At 53.5% G+C, this 25,381-nt stretch overlaps 1 protein-coding gene across 1 annotated transcript; it reads left to right on the top strand.

Moving 5' to 3' along the window:
* The first annotated feature begins 5,515 nt into the window (after positions 1-5,515).
* On the top strand, positions 5,516-23,499 carry LOC129669779 (receptor-type tyrosine-protein phosphatase V-like). The gene is made up of 33 exons (XM_055598152.1): positions 5,516-5,572; positions 5,948-5,996; positions 6,164-6,436; positions 6,597-6,866; positions 7,053-7,316; positions 8,025-8,279; positions 8,382-8,627; positions 8,778-9,053; positions 9,986-10,258; positions 11,509-11,772; positions 11,957-12,223; positions 12,507-12,788; positions 13,097-13,237; positions 13,481-13,691; positions 14,138-14,205; positions 16,051-16,177; positions 16,269-16,313; positions 17,745-17,838; positions 17,987-18,077; positions 18,181-18,257; positions 19,321-19,455; positions 20,065-20,187; positions 20,683-20,843; positions 20,956-21,091; positions 21,421-21,488; positions 21,639-21,726; positions 21,807-21,885; positions 21,975-22,051; positions 22,181-22,309; positions 22,441-22,557; positions 22,646-22,809; positions 23,043-23,178; positions 23,378-23,499. The coding sequence occupies exons 1-33, from the start codon at positions 5,516-5,518 to the stop codon at positions 23,435-23,437; spliced, it is 5,103 nt and encodes a 1,700-aa protein (XP_055454127.1). The 3' UTR covers positions 23,438-23,499.
* The last annotated feature ends 1,882 nt before the right edge of the window (positions 23,500-25,381 follow it).

Raw genomic sequence — 25,381 nt, 5'->3', positions numbered from 1 at the left:
CTGTCAGTCCGTCTATCTTTGAGGACTGAAAGGCTTCAGGAAGCCAGCTTCCTCCCTCCGCCCCTCCTGGCTTCCACCCACGCACACCCAGCTGCAGGCTGCCCTCCTGCGCCTGCTGCAGCTGCCGCCAGGGGTCGGGCGCGTCCTCCCCGTGCCCCCTAAGAGCAAGCTAGTGCTGTCCTGTCACTCTAGCTGGGTGTCGAGGCTCTGGGGATGGGCAAGGGATAAGGCCTTCCCGGACCACCCCAGCTTCCCCCAGCTCCCGCCCCTACCTCTCTGTTGAGAAGATAGCCATAGGGAACCCTCAGCTGTTCTTCTGGTTGTGACCTTGGCTAGAGACTTATTTCCACTTCTTGGCTCCTGCCCCTATAAACCCTTGTTGCTTCAAAGCCTGGGAATTCATGGCAAATCCCAGGCCATATCTGCTTCAAGCAGAGCAGATGTGTCACATAGGTGCGGTGGGGAAAAGAGGAGGCAAGACTCCTTGTTCTATGCAGGAAGTGGGGTCCAGGGCTAGGCGCGAAGGGCTGTTTCCAGGCCCCTCAGCCTGCCAGCATAGGCTAGTCACCAGAGAACAGATAGCACAGCTAAACTGAAGGTGAATCTGGGGTTGCTTCCGTAGGAGCCCATCAGACCACCCCTCAGGGAGCGTCTTAGAGCCCTGAGTCTCCTCAGAAGACTTACAGATAGTGGAAGGCTGTGGCCCTCACATCAGGGACTTCCCATGTCCTCTTCACCACCGGGCCACTTGGATACTTGTGGTGTGGGGAGGTAGCAGTCCCAGAGTCCAAGACTCCACAGGCCCCCACCCCTGCCTGGCTTTGGATGAACCCTTGCTGGGCCTCAGCACAACTGGTTCGTGGTTCATGCTTGCTTGCAAGACTCCTCTACTCTGTAATGTTCCCAAAACCCGTCTTGGCCCCCAGCGCTTGAATTCCACATCCTCTCTCTTCCTCCCACTTCTCTGATTCAACTGTCAAATGGTGACACCAAAAAAGAAATGCTGTGCAATAGGAATAGGGGTGGCACCTGAGAGGAGGTGGGAGGAGGGGCTGGCCTTCTTTAGCCCATGAGGAGGAGGTGAGGACCTTGGATGAGCCTTGGAAGTCAGGAGGCTTGGGGCACCTGTCCTTGTCCTTGGCTGTAAGTCAGAGGGTGACTTTCCATGGCTGGTTGACTCTGGCTCCCTCTTTGCTGTAGCCTGTTCTCTGAGGAATACTGCAGAGGAAGTTCAGCTGGGCCGGGAAAGGTTGGCTCTGGTGCCAAGATGAGGTGGTAGAAGCGGGAGCCTGGGAATTCCTGCACACTTACAGTGGCTGGAGACTGGGTCCTGCTTGAGCTCCCCACAGGAATGTTTGCACTGGCAGATAGTGGAGAGGCTGGGGGAGGAGTGGAAAGAGGGCCAGCTGTTGATTGTGATCAAGAAAAGGAAGTGAGGATACCACAGGGGTGGGGAGAAGGAAGTAGGCAAAGCCCTCCCCCACAGGTCTGCCCAGTGTCTCCAGTTCACAGTTTTAGCTTGCTGGCTGTGAGCACACTTCTTGACCCTCTCAGATGGGGACCCAGTGGGGTTCAAGAAGTTGGAAACAGAGCTCTGGGATAGAAAGCAAAGAGGCTGGGAGATGCGGAAGGGAGTTGGGGGGGTGAAGGTCAATGTGGGCAGGAAGAGAGACCCCCAGACTCTCTCTCCAGGTCTCCGGGCAGCTTCTCACCTTTGTGCCCGCCTCTTTCCCTGTTCTGCTCATGAATGCCTTAGCGTCTACGGAACCCTGTGGCAGGAGTCTCCACCATAAGCCTCAGATGGGGCAGGGAAGGTGTCTCTGTCCTTCCCTGCCGTCTCTAGAGTAACATCAGCCTTATCCATGCTGCTGGGAAGCTCCTGAAGGGGATGGCCCCTCCTCTACAGAACCTTCCCATATCTGGGGGTTGGGGGCCATGCTGCTAGCTGGCCTCTCGCATTGCTGGCTTGTCCTTCTGATTGGAAGTTGGGTTCCAGTACCGTCAACTTCAGAGGACATAAAGTGATGCTTGGAATCCAGAAGGACCTGCCTAACGAGCAAGCTGTGTTCAGTGGCCACTTGACCTAGGCCAAGTTACTGCCAGGGTCCCCAACAGCCTTCTTCCTTCCAGGGGAAGATAATACGGACAATGGCCCCTTGTCAGGAAGATGGAAATAGGTCTGGGAAGGGCTTTGCCCACAGCCCCGGTGCTTGGAACCACAGACACGAGAAGCCTGAGAAGCCAACTAGGACTGGGAGCTAGGAAGTGGGCTGAGTCTTTCCTCCATCTAGGTTATCCCTTCTTCCCTTCCTTTTCCCAGCCAGCCTTCTTCTTTTGGGGGAAGTTTCCTCTAGCCGTGGAGAGATTCCAGGAGTTACTTCCATCAGCCCATAACGGGCAGAGTTGTCCCTCTTGTGGAACAAGCAGAGAATGGTGGCCGGAGTTGGGGAGGGGCCACAGCAGGGCAAGGTCCTATTTCACGTGAATCTCATTTATGGTCTGGTGGCCAGCCTGAGATTTCTCCCTGCCTCCCTTTCTCCCCCTGATGCCAGCCTCCCTCTTATTACCATTCCAGGGGCCATGTGCCACAACTCTTGTCTCCAGTACACTGCAAATCCCAGAAGTCCTTGTCCCCTGCAGCTCTTGGGGAGCCAGATAGCTGTCAGTCCCCAGAGGCAAAGGCTGTGCAGGGTGCCCTGGGTGGATACGGAAAGGATGGAGAAGCTGGGGTGCTAGCTGGCTGCTCCGGACTGCTCCCATCCTCCTCAAATACTGAGGCAGCTCTTCTTTCCCATCCCTACAAGCCTGGGCTTGTCCTTGGTAGTGTGGGGGAGACACAGCTCACCAGGGAGGAGTCAGGAAGACACAAGGAGACTGGGTGAGTGAGGTAAAGAAAGTGCTGCTGAGCCATGGCATGAAGGCTGAGGCACCACAGCGTATCCCAGGATGCACCTCTGTGACAGCTGTCTCAGGTGCCCCTCCCTGACCCAGTTTTTCTCCTGCTGCCTTTTTGATGCCTGCAGGGGTTAGGAATTTCCCATTTGCTTTATCACTGGTGAAGAGGACCAATGGCCCGTGCCAGCTTAGCATGGGGGAACCATGCCTAGCCTTTCCAGAGTGTCAGGAAATAGCCCTGCTCTATGCCTGCTGCCAAATTCGGTGTCCTGGCAGAGTGACTTCCAGGGCCAGAGGATGGACATTTGTCACACAGTGTCTCTTTCTCTCCAGGGGCCCTCTGTCCTCTGCACTGTGCTGTCCTTGATGCCAGCTTACGCAAGCTGTTAGCACCCCTTGCCCCCAGCACGTTCCTGGCCGCCCCTTCCAGGCCCTTGATGAGTTTCCTCAACCTGCCCAGGAGAAGTTGGACCTTCTTCCTTTCCCCGTGACCTTCCCCAGTCTGTGGGAGGAAGAGGGGGCAGCTTGTTCCCTTCTGCCTGATAATTATCTTCCTTTGGTGTGGGGGATGCCCAAGGCCTGGCTTCAGGCTGTGGGAGAGCAGAGGAGGAGCTGGAAGAGCAGCCTACAGCAGCTGCTGGGAGGGACCAGGCTAATTCACACTTGGAAGTTGGGATGCCAGGTCCAGCCCTCTGCCTTCCTCTGTGTCCTGACCAGCTCCACGCTTAGACGGTAGGCTTCAAGACCTCGGGGTTTTCTAGGCAGGAGATGTGGGTTTGTCTGTGGGGGTGGCTGCTGGGGAAAGAAAAGTACATTTTTGCTGAATAGAGAATCTTGGCCTGGGTGTGGGGGGTTGGGAAAGCTGCTTTCTTTCCTTCTGCGCCTGTATCTCCCACCCCCAAGGCTGCTTAACGGGGTGAAGGTGGTAGCAGGACCTTCTATGGCCAAAAGCTTCTCCAAGGCGGGGGTCTATAGGACTAGTTATGAAGCGTGCTCTGTCCCCACAGGCCTCTCTTTTGTAGGTACTTTGTGACCCCAACCCTTTACCCACAGATACATACTCTCTTTTTCTCCTCTGCTCAGAATCTGAAGTAAGATGCTTCCATCTCTCTCTGTCTGTCCTGGCTGCTCAGAGAGGCTCTGCTAGAAGAAACAGACTGAAGTGTCCCTAGGTGAGGAAGGGTTGGTGAAGGACCAGATTAGGACGTTTCCTCTGCATCTTGGCCAGACTGAGGACTGAGAGTGCCCCCATCCCCGCTTTCTCTGCTTGCTAGCCTGCCTCCCTCTTTCAGAAGTGCCATGTGTGCGCATGTACATACACACTCATACATGCACACAGCCTGGAAAATTTGATGAGTCTGCAGTGCTTAGTTTCCAGGACCCCATCCAGGCTGGTGGGAGGCTCTGAGGTTTGGGGCTGGACAGAGCTGAGGAGGGGGTGGGGCGGGCAGCAGTCCCTGGTGCCTGGTGGAGCTGGTTTCAGGCCTGAGCTCCTTGCTGAAGCAGACTGGGAGGAGTCGGCCTTGGTGTTCAGAGTCTGTACCTGTCCATCTGTCTGCACAGCCTCCCGCCCCCTCCTGAGCTTGCTGAGTTCTGGGCTTCCTTCCCAGGGTTCATAGGCCCTGACTGTTCTTTCCCTTCCCACGGCTGAGCTGGCGCAGGAGCGCCTGAGTGAGCTGCACCAGGTGGGCAGCTGGCTCTGGGTGGGTACAGCAGCAGAGCCTGAGCGCTTGTGTGTTGGCCAGGCTCCAGCTGAGCCTGAGAGAGGGCTGGGCGAGGGCAGGCAAGCCACTGCTGGCCACAGAAGAAATAAGGTGAGGGGAGAAAACCCCAGGAATGTCAATCCCTCCCAGGGGTTCTGAGCAGAGAGGACTGGAACAAGGGTGGGAACACCTTTTGCTCTTCTCTGTTCATGGAGTCAGAACTCCCGGGTTCAAGTCTAGCTTCTCTCCTCACACACACATGGGACCCCAGGCTGGACTCTCTGGATGTCAGCTTCTTCATCCTTCTTCATCTGGGCAGTGGGGGGTGTGAGAAACGGCTTCCAGGGGCCAGGCAAGCTGTAGGTCCACATGCTGCACTTCTGTGCCTCTGACTAATGGAGCAGGTTAGGCAAACAGGGTGGCACGCAGCTGGCTCACCCACCTCGTGTATTCAGGATCCCCCCCATCCTCGTGCCTTGAAGTGTCAGCCCTGGAAACACTATCTATCAGGAAGGCACAGGGGAGGGGACCAATGGACACAAGCCCTCTTCCAGGGACAGAGTGTGGGGGAGTCAGCGTTTCTGCTCTGTGTGTTTATTCGCAAGGCCTCCGCTCCTCTCAGTCTTCCCCAAGGGCACAGGGCATTTTTTTTTTTCCTGGAGAGCTGACATCCAGTGGAGGTGAGAGAAGCAGAGGAAGGAGGTGGGCTTGTGGATCACCTGTGAGCTGCCTCTCCACCTTGCAGCCTTGCCCAGACCAGGCTGGGTTGGAGTCAGGATCTGCTGCCCGCCACCTATCTGAAACTCCACCCTTCCCGCCCTTGCCTGCCTGCCAGCCACCAGGGCAAGGGGGAGGGCGAGCGGTCTCGCTCAGCCTTTGGCCTCCCAATTTTGACTCTGCAGACTCTCATCTCCAGGATGAGGCTCCTGATTTCGTTCGCTGCCCATCTCTGGCTCCAGGGCCTTTTGGCAGAGGTGAGGTGGGCATGGGCTTGGGTGGTTTTGGCCTATTCTCTGGGGCACATCGAGGCTTCCCACCTCTCTGTGGTGCTCTACAGCTGGTCTGCATTATGGAAGAGGGAAACGGCTTCTTTCCCAACCCAGATCAGCACAGAAGTGGGGAGGACACATTTCCCCAGCTTGTTAGGCTGCTACCTACTGCCTGTTGGCTGTACAGTGGCATGCTTTCAGGAGATGCCTCTTCAGTTGTGTGTGGTGGGGGTGGGGGGTGGGAGTCAGACACACAGGGAATCTTCTCTCTGGTCTGGTTCTCACTTCATGGACTTTCCCAGAGGCCTGGGCTCCAGAGGCTTCTACACACTGCTTCCCCTCTTCCTCTCCTTCCTTCAGGAAGAGGTATGCCCATCCCTGGAAGGGAGCCCAGACAGGGAAGTGGAAGGTAGGTGTTTTTAGAGAGAGGAGGAAGGCTCTGGATGTGCGCAGTGGGTGGGTCATCAGGCTCATCTCTCCACTAGACTCTGCTTCCCCCTGGTCCCTGGTCTTACCTTCCTTTTTCAGGGCAGAAGGGGTACTAGGTGACTGAGTGCATGCACCCCCACTTCCCAGGCCCACCCCTGAATGTGAACATCAGCAGCCGAGGAAGACCTACCAGCCTGTTTGTGAGCTGGGTGGTTGCAGAGCCAGGTGCATTCAATTATGCCCTCTGCCTCAGGAGTTTGAACACCTCAGGTTCTCCAGAAGGACAACAGCTTCAGGCTCACACAAATGAGTCTAACTTTGAGTTCCATGGCCTGGTGCCAGGGGGTCACTACCATCTGGAACTGACTGTTCTAAGACCCTGTTGGCAGAACGTCACGGTTAACTTCACTGCCCGAACTGGTATGAAGCCTGTAGGCCGAGGGGGTATGGTCTTCCTTGAGGTTGGGGCAGGAGGTGACCACTTCTCTAGAGGTTTGGTAGGGGACTCAGGGAAACCAAAAGGGGACAACTGGCAAGCCCTTTGTATAGAGCCTGGTGCTTCTCTTGCTATTTGGCACAGCCCCGTCAGTGGTCCGTGGATTGCAGCTGCATAGCTCTGGGAGCCCAGCCAGCCTGGAAGGCTCATGGAGCAATGCCCCTGGGGATCAAGACAGCTACCAACTTCTCCTCTACCACCTGGAATCCCAAACTCTGGCATGTAATGTCTCTGTGTCCCCTGGCATCCTGTCTTACAATTTTGACAACCTCTTGCCAGGGAGTCAATATGTCTTGGAGGTTATCACCTGGGCTGGCAGTCTCCAAGCGAAGACTAGGATCCACCAATGGACAGGTAAGGTGGATAGCTGGCCAGGGACCCAGGTAGCAGCTACAATGGGGGAAGTGAGATCGATGTTGAGTCTGCAACCTTGTAGGCAATGTGTTCCAGCGTTGCTAGATTTCTGGGATCCCTCATGATACAACTTGCTCCAGAGCCCTTCCTGAAGCCCCACTCTGCTATGTCCATAACTTTCTGCAGAGCCTGAGCCTCCGGATCACCTCGTACTGCGTGCCTTGGATACCAGTAGCCTGCAAGCCTTCTGGAACAGCTCCGAAGGTGCCACCTGGTTTCACCTGATGCTCACAGACCTCCGATGGGGCACCAACCTGACTGTAGTGCTCAGACAAGGGATCTCAAACCACACCTTCCTCCACCTGTCTCCTGGCACACCTTATGAGCTGAAGCTTTCTGCTGCTGCTGGGCCCCACCAGGTTGTGGGGCCCAATGCCACCGAGTGGACCTGTGAGTGCCTTGGGGGCCCAACAGAGGCTGCTCCACTCTCCTCTCAAGTAGTGGAGAACAGGGCTTCCCCCAAGGCCTGGAAGGGTATGCCCCCTGGTTGACTTGTGTTAGGCAACTGCCTAAGGGGATGATAGTGGTACTAACAATGATTACGATCAATCGAACCTTCTTCAGATAAGCTCTGAGCCTGCCACTTTTTGGGTATGGTTTCATTGGGTCCCCAAAGAGCCTGATAAAGGTCTTGCTGTCCTATGTTACTATAAGCACAGAGGTACGGAGAGAGCCCAAATCATACGGTGTGTAAATATGGTTAACTCTGAACGTTGGTTGGACACCTGTCTCTGCCACCACAGTGCTATGTTTTCACTCCGAGAAACAGTTGTGCGGTGGTTAACAGTGTCTGCTACCCTTTGGCTGTAGGTCTCTGGGCAAGTTGTTTACCTTCTCTGTGTTTCAGCTAGGGTGAATGTTGGAGGAGGTTGTGTGTAGCATCCTCCGGATCAGGCTGGCAGGCGTGGGTCTGAGTATTTTCTGTGCTTTTGTTTCTGTTACTGTTGTGTTGCCCGTGGTCAGTTGGTCAGGTCTTGGCATTCATTTGGAGTGTGAAAAATTAAGCTGTGACTACCCAAACAAGAGGCTGCCGGTTAGTGCAGTGCTTAGTGCACAGAATCACTTTTCTTACCCGCTGCATTATTTCTGTCTCCTCAGATCCCTCCTACCCATCTGACCTGGTGCTGACTCCCTTGCGCACTGAGCTCTGGGCAAGCTGGAAGGCAGGGCTGGGAGCCCGGGACGGCTACGTGCTGAAGCTGAGCGGGCCAGTGGAGAAGAATACTACCCTGGGCCCTGAAGAGTGCAATGCTGTATTCTCAGGACCCCTGCCTCCCGGGCACTACACTATGGGGCTGAAGGTTGTGGCTGGACCTTATGAGGCCTGGATGGAGGCCAGTACCTGGCTAGCTGGTGAGCCTGGTCGGAGTGGGGCTCAGGCTGGGAGCCTGCGTAGGGACTCTGCAGGCAGAGGGAGCAGGGTCCTAACTCTCTGGGTGGCTGCTTCTCCTCCAGAATCTGCTGCCCTTTCCGGGGAGGCTCCTGGTGCAAGACTGTGGCTAGACGGATTGGAAGCTACCCAGAAGCTTGGGAGACGGGCACTACTCTATACTGATGATGCCCCAGGCCTCCTCGAAAACATGTCTGTGCCTTCTGGTGCCACTTATGTCACTTTCTGTGGCTTGGTACCTGGCGCCCACTACCGCGTGGACATTGCCTCGTCCATGGGAGACGTCACTCAGAGCATCACAGGCTACACAAGTGAGTGCCAGCATTTGAGTCCTTTGGGCCTGGGCCTGGAGGCTCTTGTCGTGGGTAGGGAAGTTGGAGTCAAGGAGGTACTTAGCAGAGCTGGGCAGAGGGTATCACAGGGCTGTGACATGGCACCTTGTCAAATTGCTCTCTTTGCAGGTCCCCTACCACCGCAGACACTGGAGGTCATTAGCAGGAGCAGCCCATCTGACCTGACTATTGGCTGGGCTCCAGGACCAGGGCAGCTGGAAGGTTATAAGATTACCTGGCATCAGGATGGCAGCCAGAGGTCACCTGGAGGCCTTGTTGACTTGGGCCCCAACCAATCCAGCCTAACTCTGAAGTCTCTGGTACCTGGCTCATGCTACACCGTGTCAGCATGGGCCTGGGCCGGGAACCTCAGCTCTAACTCCCGGAAGATCCACAGCTGCACCCGTGAGTTCCTGCCCTGCCCCCTGGAGGCTGCCCAGCGTACTGCGTGTGGCCTTGTATCCTATGCTCTCTGTTCTTCCCCGTGGTGCAGGGGAAAATAGATGCCTTCCCTCCACCCCCCAATCAAGGCCTGGCTACCTTCTGTCAAGGCTGGCTAGTCATACATTCCCATCTCTGTGCCCCTTATTTGTTCACCCATCCATGCAACCCTCTATCTCTTCATTCATCCTTCTTATAAATATTTAATGCCTCTCAATTTTTTAGGAATGAAGTTAGGTGCTAAGGCTAAAGATTATTAACAAGGCCAGAAAGAAAGACTGACAAACATGGTTCATATACTGACGATGTAATTATTTAATATATCATATCATAATAAATATGAAGATGTTAGTAAGAATATGCATGCTGTATTAATTTGAATCACACAAAAACTGTTTTCTTATAGATTCAAATGGCTGAATATTAGGATTTATGTTGCTTGACTCAATCATTTTAGACTTTTCAGATGGGACACCTGCTTAGGTGTTCCTAGAGGAGGAGCAGAAACCTATGTGGCTAGAAAGGATGGGTGGAGGGCCTGGCCTAAGCTTGCCAGGGGCCCACAGTCTAGAGGCGTCTTGACAGAAAGCATACCCAACCCATCAGCAAATGATTGGAGCACGGGGCCCTGAAGCGGGAGAGAGCAGGCTCTGAGCTGGCTGCAGGGGAAGCAAGAGAAGTGAACTTAACATGTGCCCAGTGTCAACATACCTCAAGGCAGGAGGCAGGCATAGGGCAAGGGGCAGGTGTTAGGCCCCATCTCTGTAAGAGGTTTTCCTGGGAAGGCAAGACAGTGAGCTTAGAGCCTCCTGAAGTCTGAACTTCGGGAGCCTTGAAGCTTGTTTGAATAAGATGAGTTTTCATTATCCTGAATCTGTATCTTCCTGTCCTCCAAGGCCCTGCTCCTCCCACCAACCTGAGCCTGGGCTTTGCCAGCCAGCCGGCAGCACTGAGGGCTTCCTGGGGCTACCCGCCAGGTGGCAGGGATGGCTTTCAGTTACGGCTTTACAGGCTGAGGCCCCTGGCACTGGAAAGTGAGAGGATCCTATCCCGGGAGGCCCAGAACTTTTCCTGGGCCCAGCTGGATGCAGGTTCTGAGTTCCAGGTCCAGCTGTCTACCTTGTGGGAGTCCAAAGAAAGTAGCGGTGCCAATGCCACAGGCTGGACATGTGAGTGCCCCCCCAATCTTCTTTTCCAGCCCTTTGGGCTCCCAGGGACTCTGAGCCTGTGAGTAGGCAGCTAGGCTGTCTGTGGGGTCTGTTTCCTGATCCTGAGGCACCACAGGTCCCCTAGGGACTCCTGCTTTTATGCCTTTGCACAGCGCACACTATCCTTGAGGTGCTTAGGCTATGAGCCATTAATAGCATAGTTATGGTACTCTCTGGGCTCCTTGCATATTGTCCTACCCATGTTCTATCATGTACTCACTGTGACAAGTTTAGGACACCATGGTTACCTTGATTCATAGGTGAGGGAGCTGAGGCACAAAGAGAGAAGGTAACTTTTTCTAGTCTCCTTACCCTTACAAGGGGAGTTGGGACTTTTGTCCAGGCAATGCGAACAGAATAGAGGCTTTCTGCCATAGCTAACCCCAAGCCTGCATAGCAGGGGTGCTACAGAAACACGGAGGCTCAGAGTATATGGCAAGCACCCCACAAAGAGCCCCAGGGCCTGCAGAGCTGAGTTTGGAAACCCCCTTTCACACCAATCTGATTTCTTGACTTTGTTCAGCCTACAGAACTCTTGAGGACACATGAGGAGATGGGGTCTCCTGTCCCGAGCACAACCTTCTCTAATCTGGGGACTCTCAGCCATGCCGGTGCATTCCTTTCTGGCTTCCCTCTTTACTCTGGGACACCATGGCTGTCCTTTAGACTTACCCCAAGGACTGTGGGGCCTCAGACATCTGGGGGAACTAGGTCGAAGCCTGGCCTGAAAGCTAGGGGATCTGGCTTCTAGCTGTGGGTTGGCTCTGAGAGCAAGTCTTTGCTCTCTCTGAGCCTCAGTTTCCCTATCTGTAAAGAGGGGAGTGACTAGTTACTAGTTACTGTGTGACTAGACAAAGATCCTATGACTCCAGACCCCAGGCTTTTGAAGGTGGATGAGGTAGTGCTTAGGCCCCAGATAAACACCTGCTGACATACGGGTTTTCAAGATCTTTCGCCGTGGGGTCTGGAAAAGACCACCCATCACCTCTGAGCTGCTAAGTTTAGCTTTGACTCCAAGAGGGAGGTGACAGGGCCAGAGTGAGTGATAAAGTTTGCTATTGTCCTCATTGCCTAGGATATATGGTAGGTCTGTTTCAGAGTTGCCCTGAGCTACACTGGACTGTTAGGCTCTGGGATGAAGGATGGAAGGAGGGGGAGTTTAATTTAGATTATTTTATCTTTATCTGTGTCCCTACTTGTTCTCCTTGAAGCTCCCTCAGCACCCACATTGGTCAATGTGACAAGTGACGCTCCCACCCAGCTGCAAGCATCCTGGGTCCATGCTCCTGGGGGCCGGACCAGTTACCAAGTGACCCTGTACCGGGAGGGTGCCCGGGCAGCCACCAGCATCGTGGGGCCCAAGGCAGACAGCACAAGCTTTTCGGGTTTGACTCCTGGCACCAAGTACAAGGTGGAGGTCATCTCCTGGGCTGGGCCCCTCTATACAGCAGCAGCCAATGTTTCTGCTTGGACATGTGAGTAGAGTGTGAGAAGGCATGGGGGGGGGAAGAGGGGAGGAGACCCCTGGGCACATTAGCTGTCCCCCTTCTCAGTTCCACACCAGATGCCTTGAATGAGGTCGGCCAGCCCTGACACTGTGTGAGGTGTTCTCAGGACTAGGGCCAGGGGCCTGGCTAACCTGCTGCCTTCTCTCCACAGATCCACTCACACCCAACGAGCTGCTCGTGTCAGTGCAGGCAGGCAGTGCTGTGGTTAACCTGGCCTGGCCCAGTGGTCCACTGGGGCAGGGGACATGCCATTCCCAGCTGTCAGATGCTGGGCACCTCTTGTGGGAGCAGCCCCTGTCACTAGGCCAAGACCATCTCATGCTAAAGGATCTTACACCAGGACGTACCTTCTTGATGTCTGTGAAGTGTCAGGCGGGGCCCCTCCAGGCCTCCACTCACCCTGTGGTGCTGTCTGTGGGTAGGTTCCCTATCTATCTTAGGTTCTCTTAAGATCCGTATGCCTGAGACACTTGCCCTTCCACTCTGAGGCGCCTGCTCCTCCCGGGCAGATGTCTTGCCCACCCCTGCCCCAGTTTATGCCTCCTATGCCAGATGGGCAATGATGCCCTATGAGACTGATGTTCCTTCCATGGGCATAAATGTTAGCCCTCTGTGCCCCCTGGTTTTGAGAGCCCCTAGACCTATGGTACCCTCTTAGAGAACACTGACACCTACACAATGTGAGTTTTTTGTTCCCTCAGAGCCTGGCCCCGTGGAAGATGTGCTGTGCCAGCCTGAGGCCACCCACCTGGCCCTGAACTGGACGATGCCTGCTGGAGATGTGGGTGCATGTCTGGTGGCAGCAGAGCAGCTGGTGTCAGGGGGGAGTGCTCATTTTGTCTTCCAGGTCAACACCTCGGAGGATGCTCTCCTGCTGCCCAACCTGCTGCCCACCACGTCTTACCGCCTCAGCTTCACTGTGCTGGGAAGGAACGGCCAGTGGAGCCGGGCAGTCACCCTGGTGTGCACTACTTCCGCTGAGGGTAGGCGCTGTCTACTGTTTTCTGCTCACCTAGACTCCCTCCATCACTGTCTCCTGAGGCTTTACCTCTGCTGAGCCTGGCTGCCTGGGGCTCTCCTTGCCCACAGACTCAGCCCCTTCCTCTGACCCCTGTCTTGTATTTTGGAGCATCATGTCCTGGTACCCAAACCTAAGAGCCCTTTCTGGCCTTGCTTAATTGTTCACTAGCTGTTTGTTGCCAGGTGTCACGGGAGCGGGAATGCTGGGGAGAGGAGGGCATGCCCTGGAAGTGCTGGATCAAAGCCTTTGTTTTCCCTTCTCTGTCTCTAGGTTGGCACCCCCCAGAGCTAGCTGAAGCCCCCCAACTGGAGCTGGGGACAGAGATGGGTGTGACAGTCACAAGTGGCATGTTTGGCAAAGACAATGGTCAGATCCAGTGGTATGGCATAATTGCCAGCATCAACATGTCATGTGAGTTCTGGGCTTGGAAAGGTTGGGGAGAGCATGGCAGTGCAGGCACAGACAGGTAAGGGTGGTCTAGAAATGGAGACTGGATAAAAAGCCAGTGCCAGCGCCAGCCTGTAACAGGAAGAGGCTTGGGTGTTATTGACAATAAGGCTGGTGTTGGATTGTGAATGTGGGTACATCTTAAAGAAGTGGGGGCCACCTGACCTACAGCTCACCTTGCTCTGCCTCTTCCCCATTCCTCTTCAGTGGCCCGGCCTTCCCGGGATGCTATCAACCACACATGGTATGACCACTACTATAGAGGACGTGACTCCTACCTGGCTGTCCTGTTCCCAAACCCTTTCTATCCAGGGCTTTGGGCTGTGCCAAGATCCTGGACAGTGCCTGTGGGTACAGAGGACTGTGGTTTCACCAAGGAGATGTGCAATGGCTATCTCAAGCCAGGTTTCCAGTACAGGTGAGGGCTAAGGCCACAGGGAGGGCGGTTACTTTAAACTCCACTTTGGGTCCACATTCTTTCAACAGTAGATAGGGGCAGATTCACAAACAGAATATAAGTGCTGGTCCATAAGGGTTCACAATTATTTGGATCATTTTCTTGGCACCAGTGCAAAAAAGGGGACACTCACCTGTTTCATAGTTCTTTTGTTAAAAAGAATGGGAGCATGGATTTTTGGGGGACTTCCAGGGAAATCCATGTCCCTAAATCCACATTTACCTCTTGTTCCCAGAACAAGCCAGAGAAAAGGGAAGAGAAGCCAGAGGTGTTCTGTGCGGGGTTATGGGGATCAGGCTCTCGAGCCTGTAAGCAGGACAGGTTAGAAACTAGCTAGCTGAGGTGAGCACTGCCGTTTCTCAGCAAGGGTTTCCTTCCCAGGATAAAGTCCCGCCTTTTTGTCCCAGGTTCAGCATAGCAGCCTTTAGCAGGGTTGCGGTTCCTGAGACCACTGTCACCTTCTCGGCTTTCTCAGGTAGGTCAGGCACCTGGCTAGGTTCCAGCTAGCCCCTGGAGAGGAGAGAAGAGCTAACCCTCCTGGGAGGCTCCACTGCATTCAGAGGTGGGAGGGGCTGAGCTTGGGTTGCGGGGAGCCAAGTGCTGCCTGGCAGCGCAGTGCTGGGGACCACCATCTCAGCAGCATGCTTTGGACCTGGAAGGGGGGCTTGGAGCAAGTGTGGGAGAGGCAGAGGCTCCGAGAGGGTTGCTACTGTGCATAGCCCCTCGTACTTTCCTGCACCTCTCTCTGCAACTGACTACTCCCAGTCCCGACCACTCCCAGCTCTGCCGTGTTCAAGAACAGCTTTGTTCAAAAGGAACCTTAGGGGGGCTCTAACATAGCCAAACAGCATATAACTCAGACTTTCCTAGTAGGTACATTGGAAACTAGAAAGAAAGAGGCGGCTGGGTGTGGTGACATCTGACTTTCGTCCCAGCAACCTCCCCACCCCTCTAGGAGGCAGAAGCAGGCAAATCTCTCAGCTTACCTTGGTCTGTCCAGTTTTAGGCCAGCCAGGGCTTTGTAGTGAGACCCTGTCTCAGTAAAGCAAGCAAGCAAACAACAACAACAACAACAACAACAAAACAAACAAACAAAAACAAAAACAAAAACAAAACAAAACAAAACAAAACAGGAAACAGGGGCCAGAGAGATGGCTCAGAGGTTAAAAGCACTGACTGTTCTTCCAAAGGTCCTGAGTTCAATTCCCAGAAACCACATGATGGCTGATAACCATCTAGAATGAGATCTGGTGCCCTCTTCTGGCCTGCAGGCACACATGCAGGCTAAATACTGTATAAATAAATAAATCTTTAAATTCTAAAAGAAAAAAAAAAAAAGGAAACAAACACAACAGAAAGAACTAACATTTGCTTTTTAGCAACTTTTTGGTTTTATGTAAGCCTGGATATTTAAAATTAAGTTACTGTTTAAAAATTAAAGTCTGAAAAAAAAAGTCTTGGATTGTCTGGGGTGGGATGCTTGCCTAGCATGCATAGAGCTCTTGTTGGATCTCTAGCACTCAATAGAAGGGGTACCATGGACCACACCAGCAACCCCAGCATTTGAAAGGTGGAGACAGGAGAATCAGAACTTCAAGGCCCTCCTCAAATATTTGGTTGGAAATCATCCTGGAATACTTGAGACTGTCTAAAAAACAAAACAAAGGAAAAGCCAAACTGAGATTTTTTTTTCCTTTTTTTTTCTTTCTCCTGAGCCGTAGGCCTCTCGTGTGTTCTCACATTGCACAGATCTTAAATTAGTGTAGTTACACTGTGGATGCTCAAGCACCCCACGTGGCTGCTGGTTATTGCAGCAGGCGGAACATTCCTTCTAGAAGGTATAGGATGCTAGGCCTTCAACCCCATTCCTCCCTCGTGTGTCAGGGAGGAGAGCAGGGTCTGTGGGGTATGGCCAGGTACTAGGAGGAAAGTTGTCTGTCTATCTGTCTGTCATTATCAATCTCCAACCCCAGACAAATATTTCTGGGCCCTGTTTGGTGTCTGGGAGCTCAGAGAGATATCATTGCATTCTCTATCTAGAACAGTGGTCTTCAACCATCTATAAAGCTCTGACCTTTTAATAGAGTGACCCCAACCATAAAATTATTTCATTGCTATTCCATAACTGTAATTTTGATACGGTTATGAATCGTAGTGTAAATATCTGATATGTAGGATAGCTGATATATGGCCGCCCCCCCCCCCAAAAAAAAGGGGTTGTGACACACAGATCTAGAAGGTTCAGGACAAGGAGAGGCTGGCATGGCCTGTGGGGTCAGTGGTGGAGATGTCATGTCCCATCTCTTCTTGGCTTTTGCAGAGCCCCAGGCCAGCGTCCCTCTAGGGGCAGTGCCCCTGACAGTTATGTTTGGGACTGTGGCGGGCTGTGTGCTCATCGTGTCTGCAGTGCTGTGCTTGCTGTGCTGGTGGCGTCTGAAGGGACCAAGGTGAGGAGGAAGCAGGTGGGAGTGGGAAGCCCTGTGTGACCAGTCGGCTATGACCCTAGCTTGCCTCCTCTTTGCCTTTCTGCTGTCACAGGCCAGAGGATGCTTTTCCCCATGAGCTGAGGCCTCACAACCTGCGGTGAGTGCATTGGAACACACTTCCCAGTGATGCTGCAGCAGCACGCCCCGACAGTACAGCGTGCTGCCGGCCCTGAGAGGCTCCCCAGCGTTGCACCAGGCTGAGGGCTCTAGTCTCTGCTAGTTAGCCCCCCCTCCCGGAGTCTCTTCTCAGGCCTTTCAACCACTACTCCTCTCTTTCAGCTCTTCTCCTTTCTCCTCCTATTCAAACTCACTGTAAAAGTCAAGGCTTTCAGAGTGGGCCTCTGATGAGGTAGCAGGCCAGAGAAAGTCTGAAGGCATCTACTGGCAGAAGTCTTCTTAGTGGGGACAGGTCAGTCTTGGTTGTATTCAGGCTTTTAACTGACTGGATGAGGCCCTCTCACATTAGAGAGCATTATTTGCTTGACCTGTACTGCTGTTACTTTCAAAGTGCCAAAGAGGGTTGGAGAGACGGTTCGGGGAGATAAAGCATTTGCTAGGCAAGCGTGAGTGAGATGAAGAGAGACTGAGAATGCACCTGATCTCAGCCTCGTGTGACCACACATTCATACATGCCAAAAAAAACAAAAAAAAAACAACGGGTGGGGTGGAGTGGTGACTTTGATACCAGCCCTTGAGAGGCAGAGGCAGGCAGATTGCTATGAGTTTGAGGCCAGCCTGATCTATAGACCAAGTTCTGGGACAGCCAGAGCTACACACAGAGAAACCCTGACTGGGGGTGGGGGAGGGCAAAAGATTAACATGATTTAAAGAAAAATCAGAGTCTGTCAGACAAGTTAAATGTTAATTTCACCCATAAAACATCTTCACAGCAGCATCCAGAATACTATTTGACTATAATCTGGGCATACTCTCTCCTCCAGCCCTTGTTAACTGGCTTCTCTGACAAACCATGTGAACTTTTTTTTTTTAAAGCACTTTGTTGAAAAATACATTATAAAAGGCAAAGTGATAGGACTTAAAAATACACTTTAAAAGTGTATTTTATAGTGAAACCTGGAGAAACCACATGAATTGAATCAGGGCAGATCTTTTTCTCAGATTGACTTCCTGTTGAATTGGCTGTAGGCTGGCCTGTATAGTTCAGAGGTAGAGTATATGCCTACCGTGTGCAGGCCCTAGGGTTGACCTCCAAAACTGAAGAAACTCTAAAACAAACAACCAATCAAATTTGTCTGAAAGTCCTGGCACATATATGTACTTCCTGCCTCTGGCCTGTCTGCTCCCGTCTTTCATTTTATCACCCTATGGGTTTGTGGGCCTGCTGAGTCCTGGAGAAACTTTCTGTTCTATATGGGGTGGGGGTGGGGCAACCTAGCGCCTGTGTGTCCAGTGCCTGCCTTCCCCGTGGCCACACTGTACAACTGGCTTTGCACCTGTCTTCCAGAGCAAGGCAGGGCAGGGCTCTGCGCATCCAAAGCCGGGGTCTATTCCCTTCCTCTTCTGCCAGGAGGACCCATCGGCCCATCCCCACCCACAGCTTCCAGCAGAGCTATGAGGCCAAGAGTGCTCACGCACACCAGGCTTTCTTTCAGGAATTTGAGGTAAGTCCTATGTCATCCTGGGCTCCAAGGACCAGGATATCTGGACTGGGCTGAACTGCCTCTCAGCCTCATTCTCAGTACCCAGTTCCCACCTGCTGTCGGTGACATGGGTCTGCCTCTGCAACTGGGACCTGTGTTGACTTCATAGGAGCTTAAGGAGGTGGGCAGGGAACAGCCCAGACTAGAGGCTGAGCATCCTTCCAACATCACCAAGAACCGGTACCCACACGTGCTACCCTGTGAGCAAATGCTGGGAGTAGGAGGGAGGTATGGGCAGCGGGTTAGAACTTGGCCCCAAGGAGGGGCTACAAGTGCTGTTTGTATATCATCTGTTCTCTGCAGACGACCACTCCAGGGTCAGGCTGACCCCTCTGGCAGGAGAACCTCATTCTGACTACATCAATGCCAACTTTATCCCAGTAAGGGTCTGGGGGCATTCCTGTTGGAGTTTTGGAAGACACTGTCCTGTGCCAGCTGTTGTAGGTCTAGGACTGTCACCAGTTCATGCGTCTTTAGGCTAATATGGCCAGTGTTTTTGGAGGTCTACTGTGTGAGGTGACATGACACAGGAACAAGCATGGTACTCAGGTGCATGAAGGAAGATTTGGTACACTTGAGTAATCAAAAAAAGACTTTAGAGGAGGGTGGATTTGATCTTTTGAAAGATGGAGAGGATCTTGATAAGAGACCAAAGGAGAGTAGGACATCCTGGGTAGAAACATGCAGAAACAGCCAGGCAGAAACAGCCAGGCAGAAATGTACAGTGTTTGAGTGTGTGTGCACATGAGTTCGTGCAGCAGAATGCAGAGCCTCAGATGTCAAATGGTAGGGGGTGCTTTCGGACTGGATGAAGGCTATCTTTGAGTCTTACACTGAAAGCTTTGATTCCATCTGCCAGGCAGTGGCGGCCATGACGACTTTAGTATGTATACACCTTCATATACATATACATATACATATACATATACATATACATATACATATACATATACATATACATATACATATACATATACATATACATATACATATACATATACATATACATATACATATACATATACATATACATACATAAACATATTCACACACACACATAGAGTTGGCTTCACAAAGGTCACTCTGGAGCCAGGCGTGGTGGCAGACACCCGGAATTCCAGCACATGGGAAGCCAAGGCAAGAGAATTGGAAGTTTGAGGCCAGCCTGGGCTACACCCCAAATCATTGTCTCTAGAAAACAAAGTCACTCTGGGGTTGGTGAGGATGGTGGCTGTTGCCAGCATGTCAGGATCTTGTATTTGCACGTATGCGTCTCTTACCCTTTCCAAGTGGGACATGGGTGGTGGCAGTGTCCTTCAGGTCACCTCCATGATCACACTTCCTGTAGGTCATACGTGATCATATCCACTGTGAAAGTTTGGTGGACCCAGCAGGCCAAGAAAGATAGTGTCTGGTAACGTGTCCCTGCACCTCACACCTTAGGGCTACAGCCACCCGCAGGAGTTCATTGCCACCCAGGGGCCTCTCAAAAAGACGCTGGAGGACTTCTGGAGACTGGTGTGGGAGCAGCAAGTACATGTCATCATCATGCTGACCGTGGGCATGGAGAACGGGCGGGTGAGTGTCCTGCAGCTCCCCAGAATGATCACCAGGTGGCACACATCATCCATGTGGGAATCTCCCCCTCACCCCCCCCCCAATCTTGGGACAGAGGGCAGGAAAAGGACCTGGGGGTTGGTAGGGTAGTCTCAGGATCACCGAGGATGGGGAAGCAGGAGAAAGAATTGGGTTCATAAATTTCTGGCTTGATTCAGTTTCTCCTGGTCTCTTACTCTAGGCAAAGCACGGGGAGAGAAGGCTGTCCTCTGTAAGCCCAGGGGCACCTCTTCTTGTACAAGGCTGGTCTAGAGCAAACAGAGGTGGCTGAATTTGTCCTCCTGTTGAGGCAGTGAGGGAAGGCAAATTCCTCCTAAGCCAGGGCCATCTAGTTTCCCAAGGGAACTAAAGCCAACACAGAGTCCTAAGAGGGCTGTAAGGGCACCGGAATCCAGCCAGGGGAGGGAAGCTTCTGGAAGAGATGGCCTCAGAGCTGGGTGGAGGCAAAGAGTGGAATTTCATTGGAATGGTAGGAACCAAAAAGATGGGTGGAGATGGCCAAGACTGGATACCGTAGGAGACAGCACTGACAAGGCTTGACGCCTCTTCTCTCTAAACCTCTCGCTCTAGGTGCTGTGTGAGCACTACTGGCCAGCCGGCTCCATTCCTGTCACCCACGGGCACATCACCGTCCACCTCCTGGCAGAGCAGAATGAGGATGAGTGGACCATGAGGGAATTCCAGCTGCAGCACGTGAGTGCCCAGGGCACAGCGCTAGTGGGGAGGGCACTGAAGCAGACTGCCCTCTCCTGCTCCACACGGCCTGTTTCCTGATGAGGGTCATAAGCTCTTAGTCACGGGGCAGGATAATGTGTGGGGAAGGGGTAACAAGACACAGCAAAGGCTAAAGACTGAGCCAAGGTCACACTGATGCAAAGAAAGAGCAGGTCCTTCTATGCTATGCTCAGCTCAGGCCACTCTAGCCCCCTATTGTCACCACAGGCTGGGAACATTAGGAGAGGAAAGCCAGAGACTAGAATGTCCTCTCAACCTGGCCATCTTTGGGACATAGAGATAAACCAGGAGACTAGAAGAGGATCAAAGGCCCACACCGGGGCAAGGACATGGGTTCCATAGCTGTGGCCCTTAGTCTGCCCTTGCAGAGTTGGTGAGGGAAGTTTCTGGGCTTAGGAAGAGGCCCCCGGGAATTAAAAAAAAATGAACACAGCCCTTCTCCACTGTCCTCAGGGTGCCCAGCAAAAACCGCGGCGGGTGAGGCAGCTGCAGTTCACCACGTGGCCAGACCACAGTGTCCCGGAGTCCCCCAGCTCTCTGCTTGCGTTTGTGGAATTGGTACATGAGCAGGTGCAGGCCGCTCAGGGCAAGGGACCCATTCTGGTGCATTGCAGGTGAGGACAGGTTGGGGTGGGGTGGAGGGCCCTGCCTGGCCCGAGCGGTGGAGGGCTCTCAGTTTCCGGAGCCCTTCCCTCCCGGACCTAGCTCTTTGGGGCTGCCCCACAGTGCGGGCGTCGGTCGGACAGGCACCTTTGTGGCTCTCCTGCGGCTACTGCAGCAGCTGGAGGAAGAGCAGGCGGTGGACGTGTTCAACACGGTGTACATGCTCCGGCTGCACCGGCCCCTCATGATCCAGACCCCGGTGAGGCCCGCGCTGGGCTACGCAGCTTAGACCCAGAGCGTGGGGGAGGGGAGACGGCCTCACAGAGCGGAGAAAGAAGCCCCTGAGGGCATGCAGAAGAGCATAGTGGGCGAGGGGTGCACCCAGGCTACCATCTTACCTAGACGGTCACTTCCCTTTCTGTAAAAGGAGAGAAGGGACTGGCCGCTGACATCCCTGGCCCTGTGGACGGCTCAGGGAAAGTTCTCCCAAGGTTCTCTAGTCCCACTTGCCACCTCCCTGCCTGGTGGGTTGGGGCCAGGACCATTTCCCTCCTGGCCGCTTAGCAGGCTGGTGTCCTCTCCCTGCAGAGTCAATACATCTTCCTGCACAGCTGCCTGCTGAGCAGGATTCTGGAAGGGCCCTCTGGCGCCTCTGAGTAAGTCAGCCACCCTCGGCTCCAGGGAGGTGGGCTCTGGTGCCCTGTGCCTTCCCAGCTCTGGACTCCGATGCACTGGAGTCCACTAGCGCAAAGGACTGGAAGCAGGGCCTGGATAACCAAGTGCCTTCTCTCTCCTCCTTCCTCCAGCTCCCGCCCCATTTCTGTGATGAATTTTGCACAAGCTTGTGCCAAGAGGGCAGCCAATGCCAACGCTGGTTTCTTGAAGGAGTACAAGGTACACTTTGGGCCAAGGAATGAGTTACCATAGAGCACAGTTCTCACTGCCCAACCTCACCATGTCCATCTCTTTCCCAGCTCCTGAAACAAGCTATCAAGGATGACAGTGGCTCTCGGACGCCCCCTCCTGGCTATAATCAGAACAGCGTAGTCTCCAGTGAGTCTCACTGGACACAAGGTTGGGTGGGGTGGAGCAAATGTGTATGAGAAAACTGTGGCAGCCTCACTCTCGTCATCTTCCCCCAGGCCATCATCCTCAGGTGCAGTTCGAAGAGGTGGAGGAGAGCCCTGATGATAACATGCTGGAAGCCTGGCTCTTCCCTGTGAGATGATTCTGATCTTGCAGCCCCGTTGCTTGCTTCCCCGGGCTGGGGCTGGGTTCTAGGGGTTACTAGTACAGTGTGGTCAGGAGTCTCCTTCATCCCTGGGAGCCAATAAGCTGTACTCTGCAGGGTGGGCCATCTGGTCGTGACCATGTGGTGCTGACTGGCTCTCCTGGACCAAAGGAGCTCTGGGAACTTGTGTGGGAGCATAGCGCCCGTGTGCTGGTCTCCCTGGGCCTGCCTGATACCAAGGAGAAGGTGAGAGAAGTGGAGGGACAGGATGTGTGGCTCCAGGAACAGGACAAGGAGAGCAGGAGTATGTGGTGCTGTCTGGCCTGGGCACGGGCAGAGATTTTGGAAGCTGATGGAGAGTCCCATTTTGTTCCTAGCCACAAAACATCTGGCCAATGGAGGGGCAGCCTGTTGTCACAGACGTGGTGACAGTGCACAGAGTAGCTGAGAGCAACATAGCCGGCTGGCCTTGCACCCTCTTCAGAGTCGTACATGTAGGTGCTGAGGACACGGTGCGGAGGGCGGTGCCGCTTCCCTCTGCCACCCTCCCCAGCACCAGTGTTGATCCTGCCCTTGTTCCAGGGGAAAAGCAGAACTGAAAGGCAGGTTCAGCACTTGCAGTTTCCATGCTGGGAGTCTGGGTGTGAGCTCCCACCAACCACCTTACTGCCCTTCCTGGATGCTGTCGGTCAGTGCTGCTCCTGGGACAGGAGCAAGAAGTCAGGGACCTTGCTCAGTCACTCCAGGTGCTGTCAACTGTGTGGGTTATGGGTCAAAGGGTGGTCTCCCAAATCTCCCGCCCTGCTCCCCCCACCCCCTCGTCTTCTCTGCTCCATCCCTAGGGATTTTGCAGGGCACTAGCCTGGCTGGTTAATCAAGTACCAAGCTTCTTTCCTGGTCCTTAGAACTGAATTTGTTTTCCCCATGTCCCTGGACACAGCCTCATCCCCAGAGGTCCCTAACTCTAGGTCAATTACAGCAAGGGTTCAGGCCAGCTGGGCACCTTCGTGGCCATGGAGCAGCTGTTACAGCAAGCGGGGACTGAGTGCACCGTGGATGTCTTCAGTGTGGCTCTGAAGCAGTCACAGGCCTGTGGCCTCATGACCCCAACGCTGGTGAGAGGCAAACAGGGAGTGGCTTACTGTGAAAGGGATAAGGTCAGGCAGGTTCCGTCCCAGCTACAGGTTACCCCGTTCAGGTCACCGCTAGGGGGCTCTGTGGACCACCATGCCCTGCCTGGATGGAGTGGGGGTTAGGAAGCTCCTGGGAGCGTTTCTCTGTGAGATGAGGTACCTTGTCCATGTCTACCCACAGGAGCAGTATATCTACCTCTACAACTGCCTGAACAGTGCACTGTTGGATGGGTTGTCCTGAGTTGGGGAGCGCCTGTGGCGTCCTGTTGTAGCGAATCCACTGAGCCCTGGCTTCGCTGGGGAGAGCACATCCACCAGGCCTCATGCTGTGGAAAGAGCAGAGTCGGGAATAAAGACCCATGATCAAACTCATGGTTGTGCTTTGTTTCTCCATCCTTCAGCCTGGGGCAGAGCTGGCAGCTGGGGTCTGGGTCTAGCTGAGCCAGTTGACCTATGTCTGGCCTGCTCTTGGTTTTTCCCCAGTGTCCCCTATTCTCCAACCTTCTGCTTTTCCAGTGTGTTCAGACTCCAGCCTCTCTACCCCTAGCATCTTGTGGGGCTAAGTCTGAGATCTGGGTCCCATTTACTCACTGCGTGCCACCCCAAATGTGTAAGAATTATCTAGTTTTCTACTTTTCATCTTCTGCCACCACACCCCTTTCTCTATCTGCCAGACTCCAGGGCCTATCCTCAGCCACTGAAGACTTCTTGACAGGGTAGAAGTCTTAAAGCCACATTGTGACCTTTAAGTAAGGAACCAGAGGTGACTCTGAGTGGACCTGCCAAGTTTCCCAAGTTCTTCACTTTCTTTCTCGGTTATATAGGCCACTCCCATGGGGGGCGTGGCCAGGGTTCTCACTGGCCAACTTGGTTCTTAGCCCTGTGGGAGGGGTCAGTCCTATGGTCTGAGAGGGTCCTTCTCAGGCTTGGGTGAAGAAGGGGAACAACAGCTTTATGGGCCCTGGGAGGTACTCAGTTTGTAGAATTCTTGCCTGATACGCATGGTACCCTGGGTTTGATCCCTCGTACTACATAAATCATGCATGGTAGCCCATGACTGTAATCCCAGCACTCAGGATGTGAAGATAAGAGGATTGAAATTCAAGATCATCCTCAGCTACATAACAAGTTTGAGTTTCAGCATGGGCTACAGGAGACCCTGACTTAAGAAACCAAAACAGAAAAACTAAATAACAAAAAAGTGGAACTGGGGCTGGAGAGATGGCTCAGAGGTTAAGAGCAGTGGCTGCTCTTCCAGAGGTCCTGAGTTCAATTCCCAGCAACCACATGGTGGCTCACAACCATCTATAATGAGATCTGATGCCCTCTTCTGGAGTACAGGAGTACACGCAGGCAGAACACTATATAATAATTAATAAATCTTTAAACAAACAAACAAACAAACAAACAAAGTGGAACTGGGCTGTTGAGATGGCTCAGAGGGTAAGAGTGCCTGGTGACAACCTGATCTCAATCCCTGGAGCCTGTGTGGTGGAAGGACAGAGCCGACTCCCACAAATTGTTCTCTGATCTCCACACTTGTGCCATGTGTCATGGCATAGGACATAGTGTGGGCATATGTGCCCACCCTACCCATACACAAGATAAGCGTGATTTTTAAAGTGGGGCTTTCTGCTAGCTCTGAGCCTTCCCACAGTGAGACTGGGCTCTGGTGCTCCCCTAGAAGGATGGAATATCAATGTTGTCTTCAGCCCTGTAGTCTCAGGAGTTCAAGGAGTTGGCCTCAGAACGACCCTCCAATGGGCAGAATGGAAACTCAGCCCTGAGCTACTCAGGCCCACTTCAGAAGGCTGCTCCAGGCATGGAATGGGGCCCAAGTGTAGTTTTCCAACCTTGGCTGGAGCCCTGAAGCAAGCAGCAGGAGCGGAAATTGGGGTGGGGGGTGGGGGGTGGGGCTAGAGCCAAGGTGAAGGCAAGGGGTAAGTGAGAGGAATGGTGGAGAGGTCTTCTGCCTGCAGGTCTGCGTGGCCATGGAGGGCCATCCTGTGATCTTCCTACAGGCTCATCTTCCATCATGGCCTCAGCTGGAGCCCTGGAAACGGAGTCCTTTCTGCATGAGCAGCTGCCTCCCTGCCTGCCCTAGAGCGTTCACAAAGGATGGATGGGAATTGACGAGAGTTCGGGGTATAGAATTAAAGGGTGGGGCGAATCTTGGCTGCTTCTT

Source organism: Psammomys obesus, unplaced genomic scaffold, assembly GCF_907164565.1.
Source record: "Psammomys obesus unplaced genomic scaffold, mPsaObe1.curated_primary_1811, whole genome shotgun sequence".
Lineage (NCBI taxonomy): Eukaryota > Metazoa > Chordata > Mammalia > Rodentia > Muridae > Psammomys > Psammomys obesus.
The sequence above is the reverse complement of the archived record's forward strand: the minus strand, read 5'-3'. Positions and strand labels throughout refer to the sequence as shown.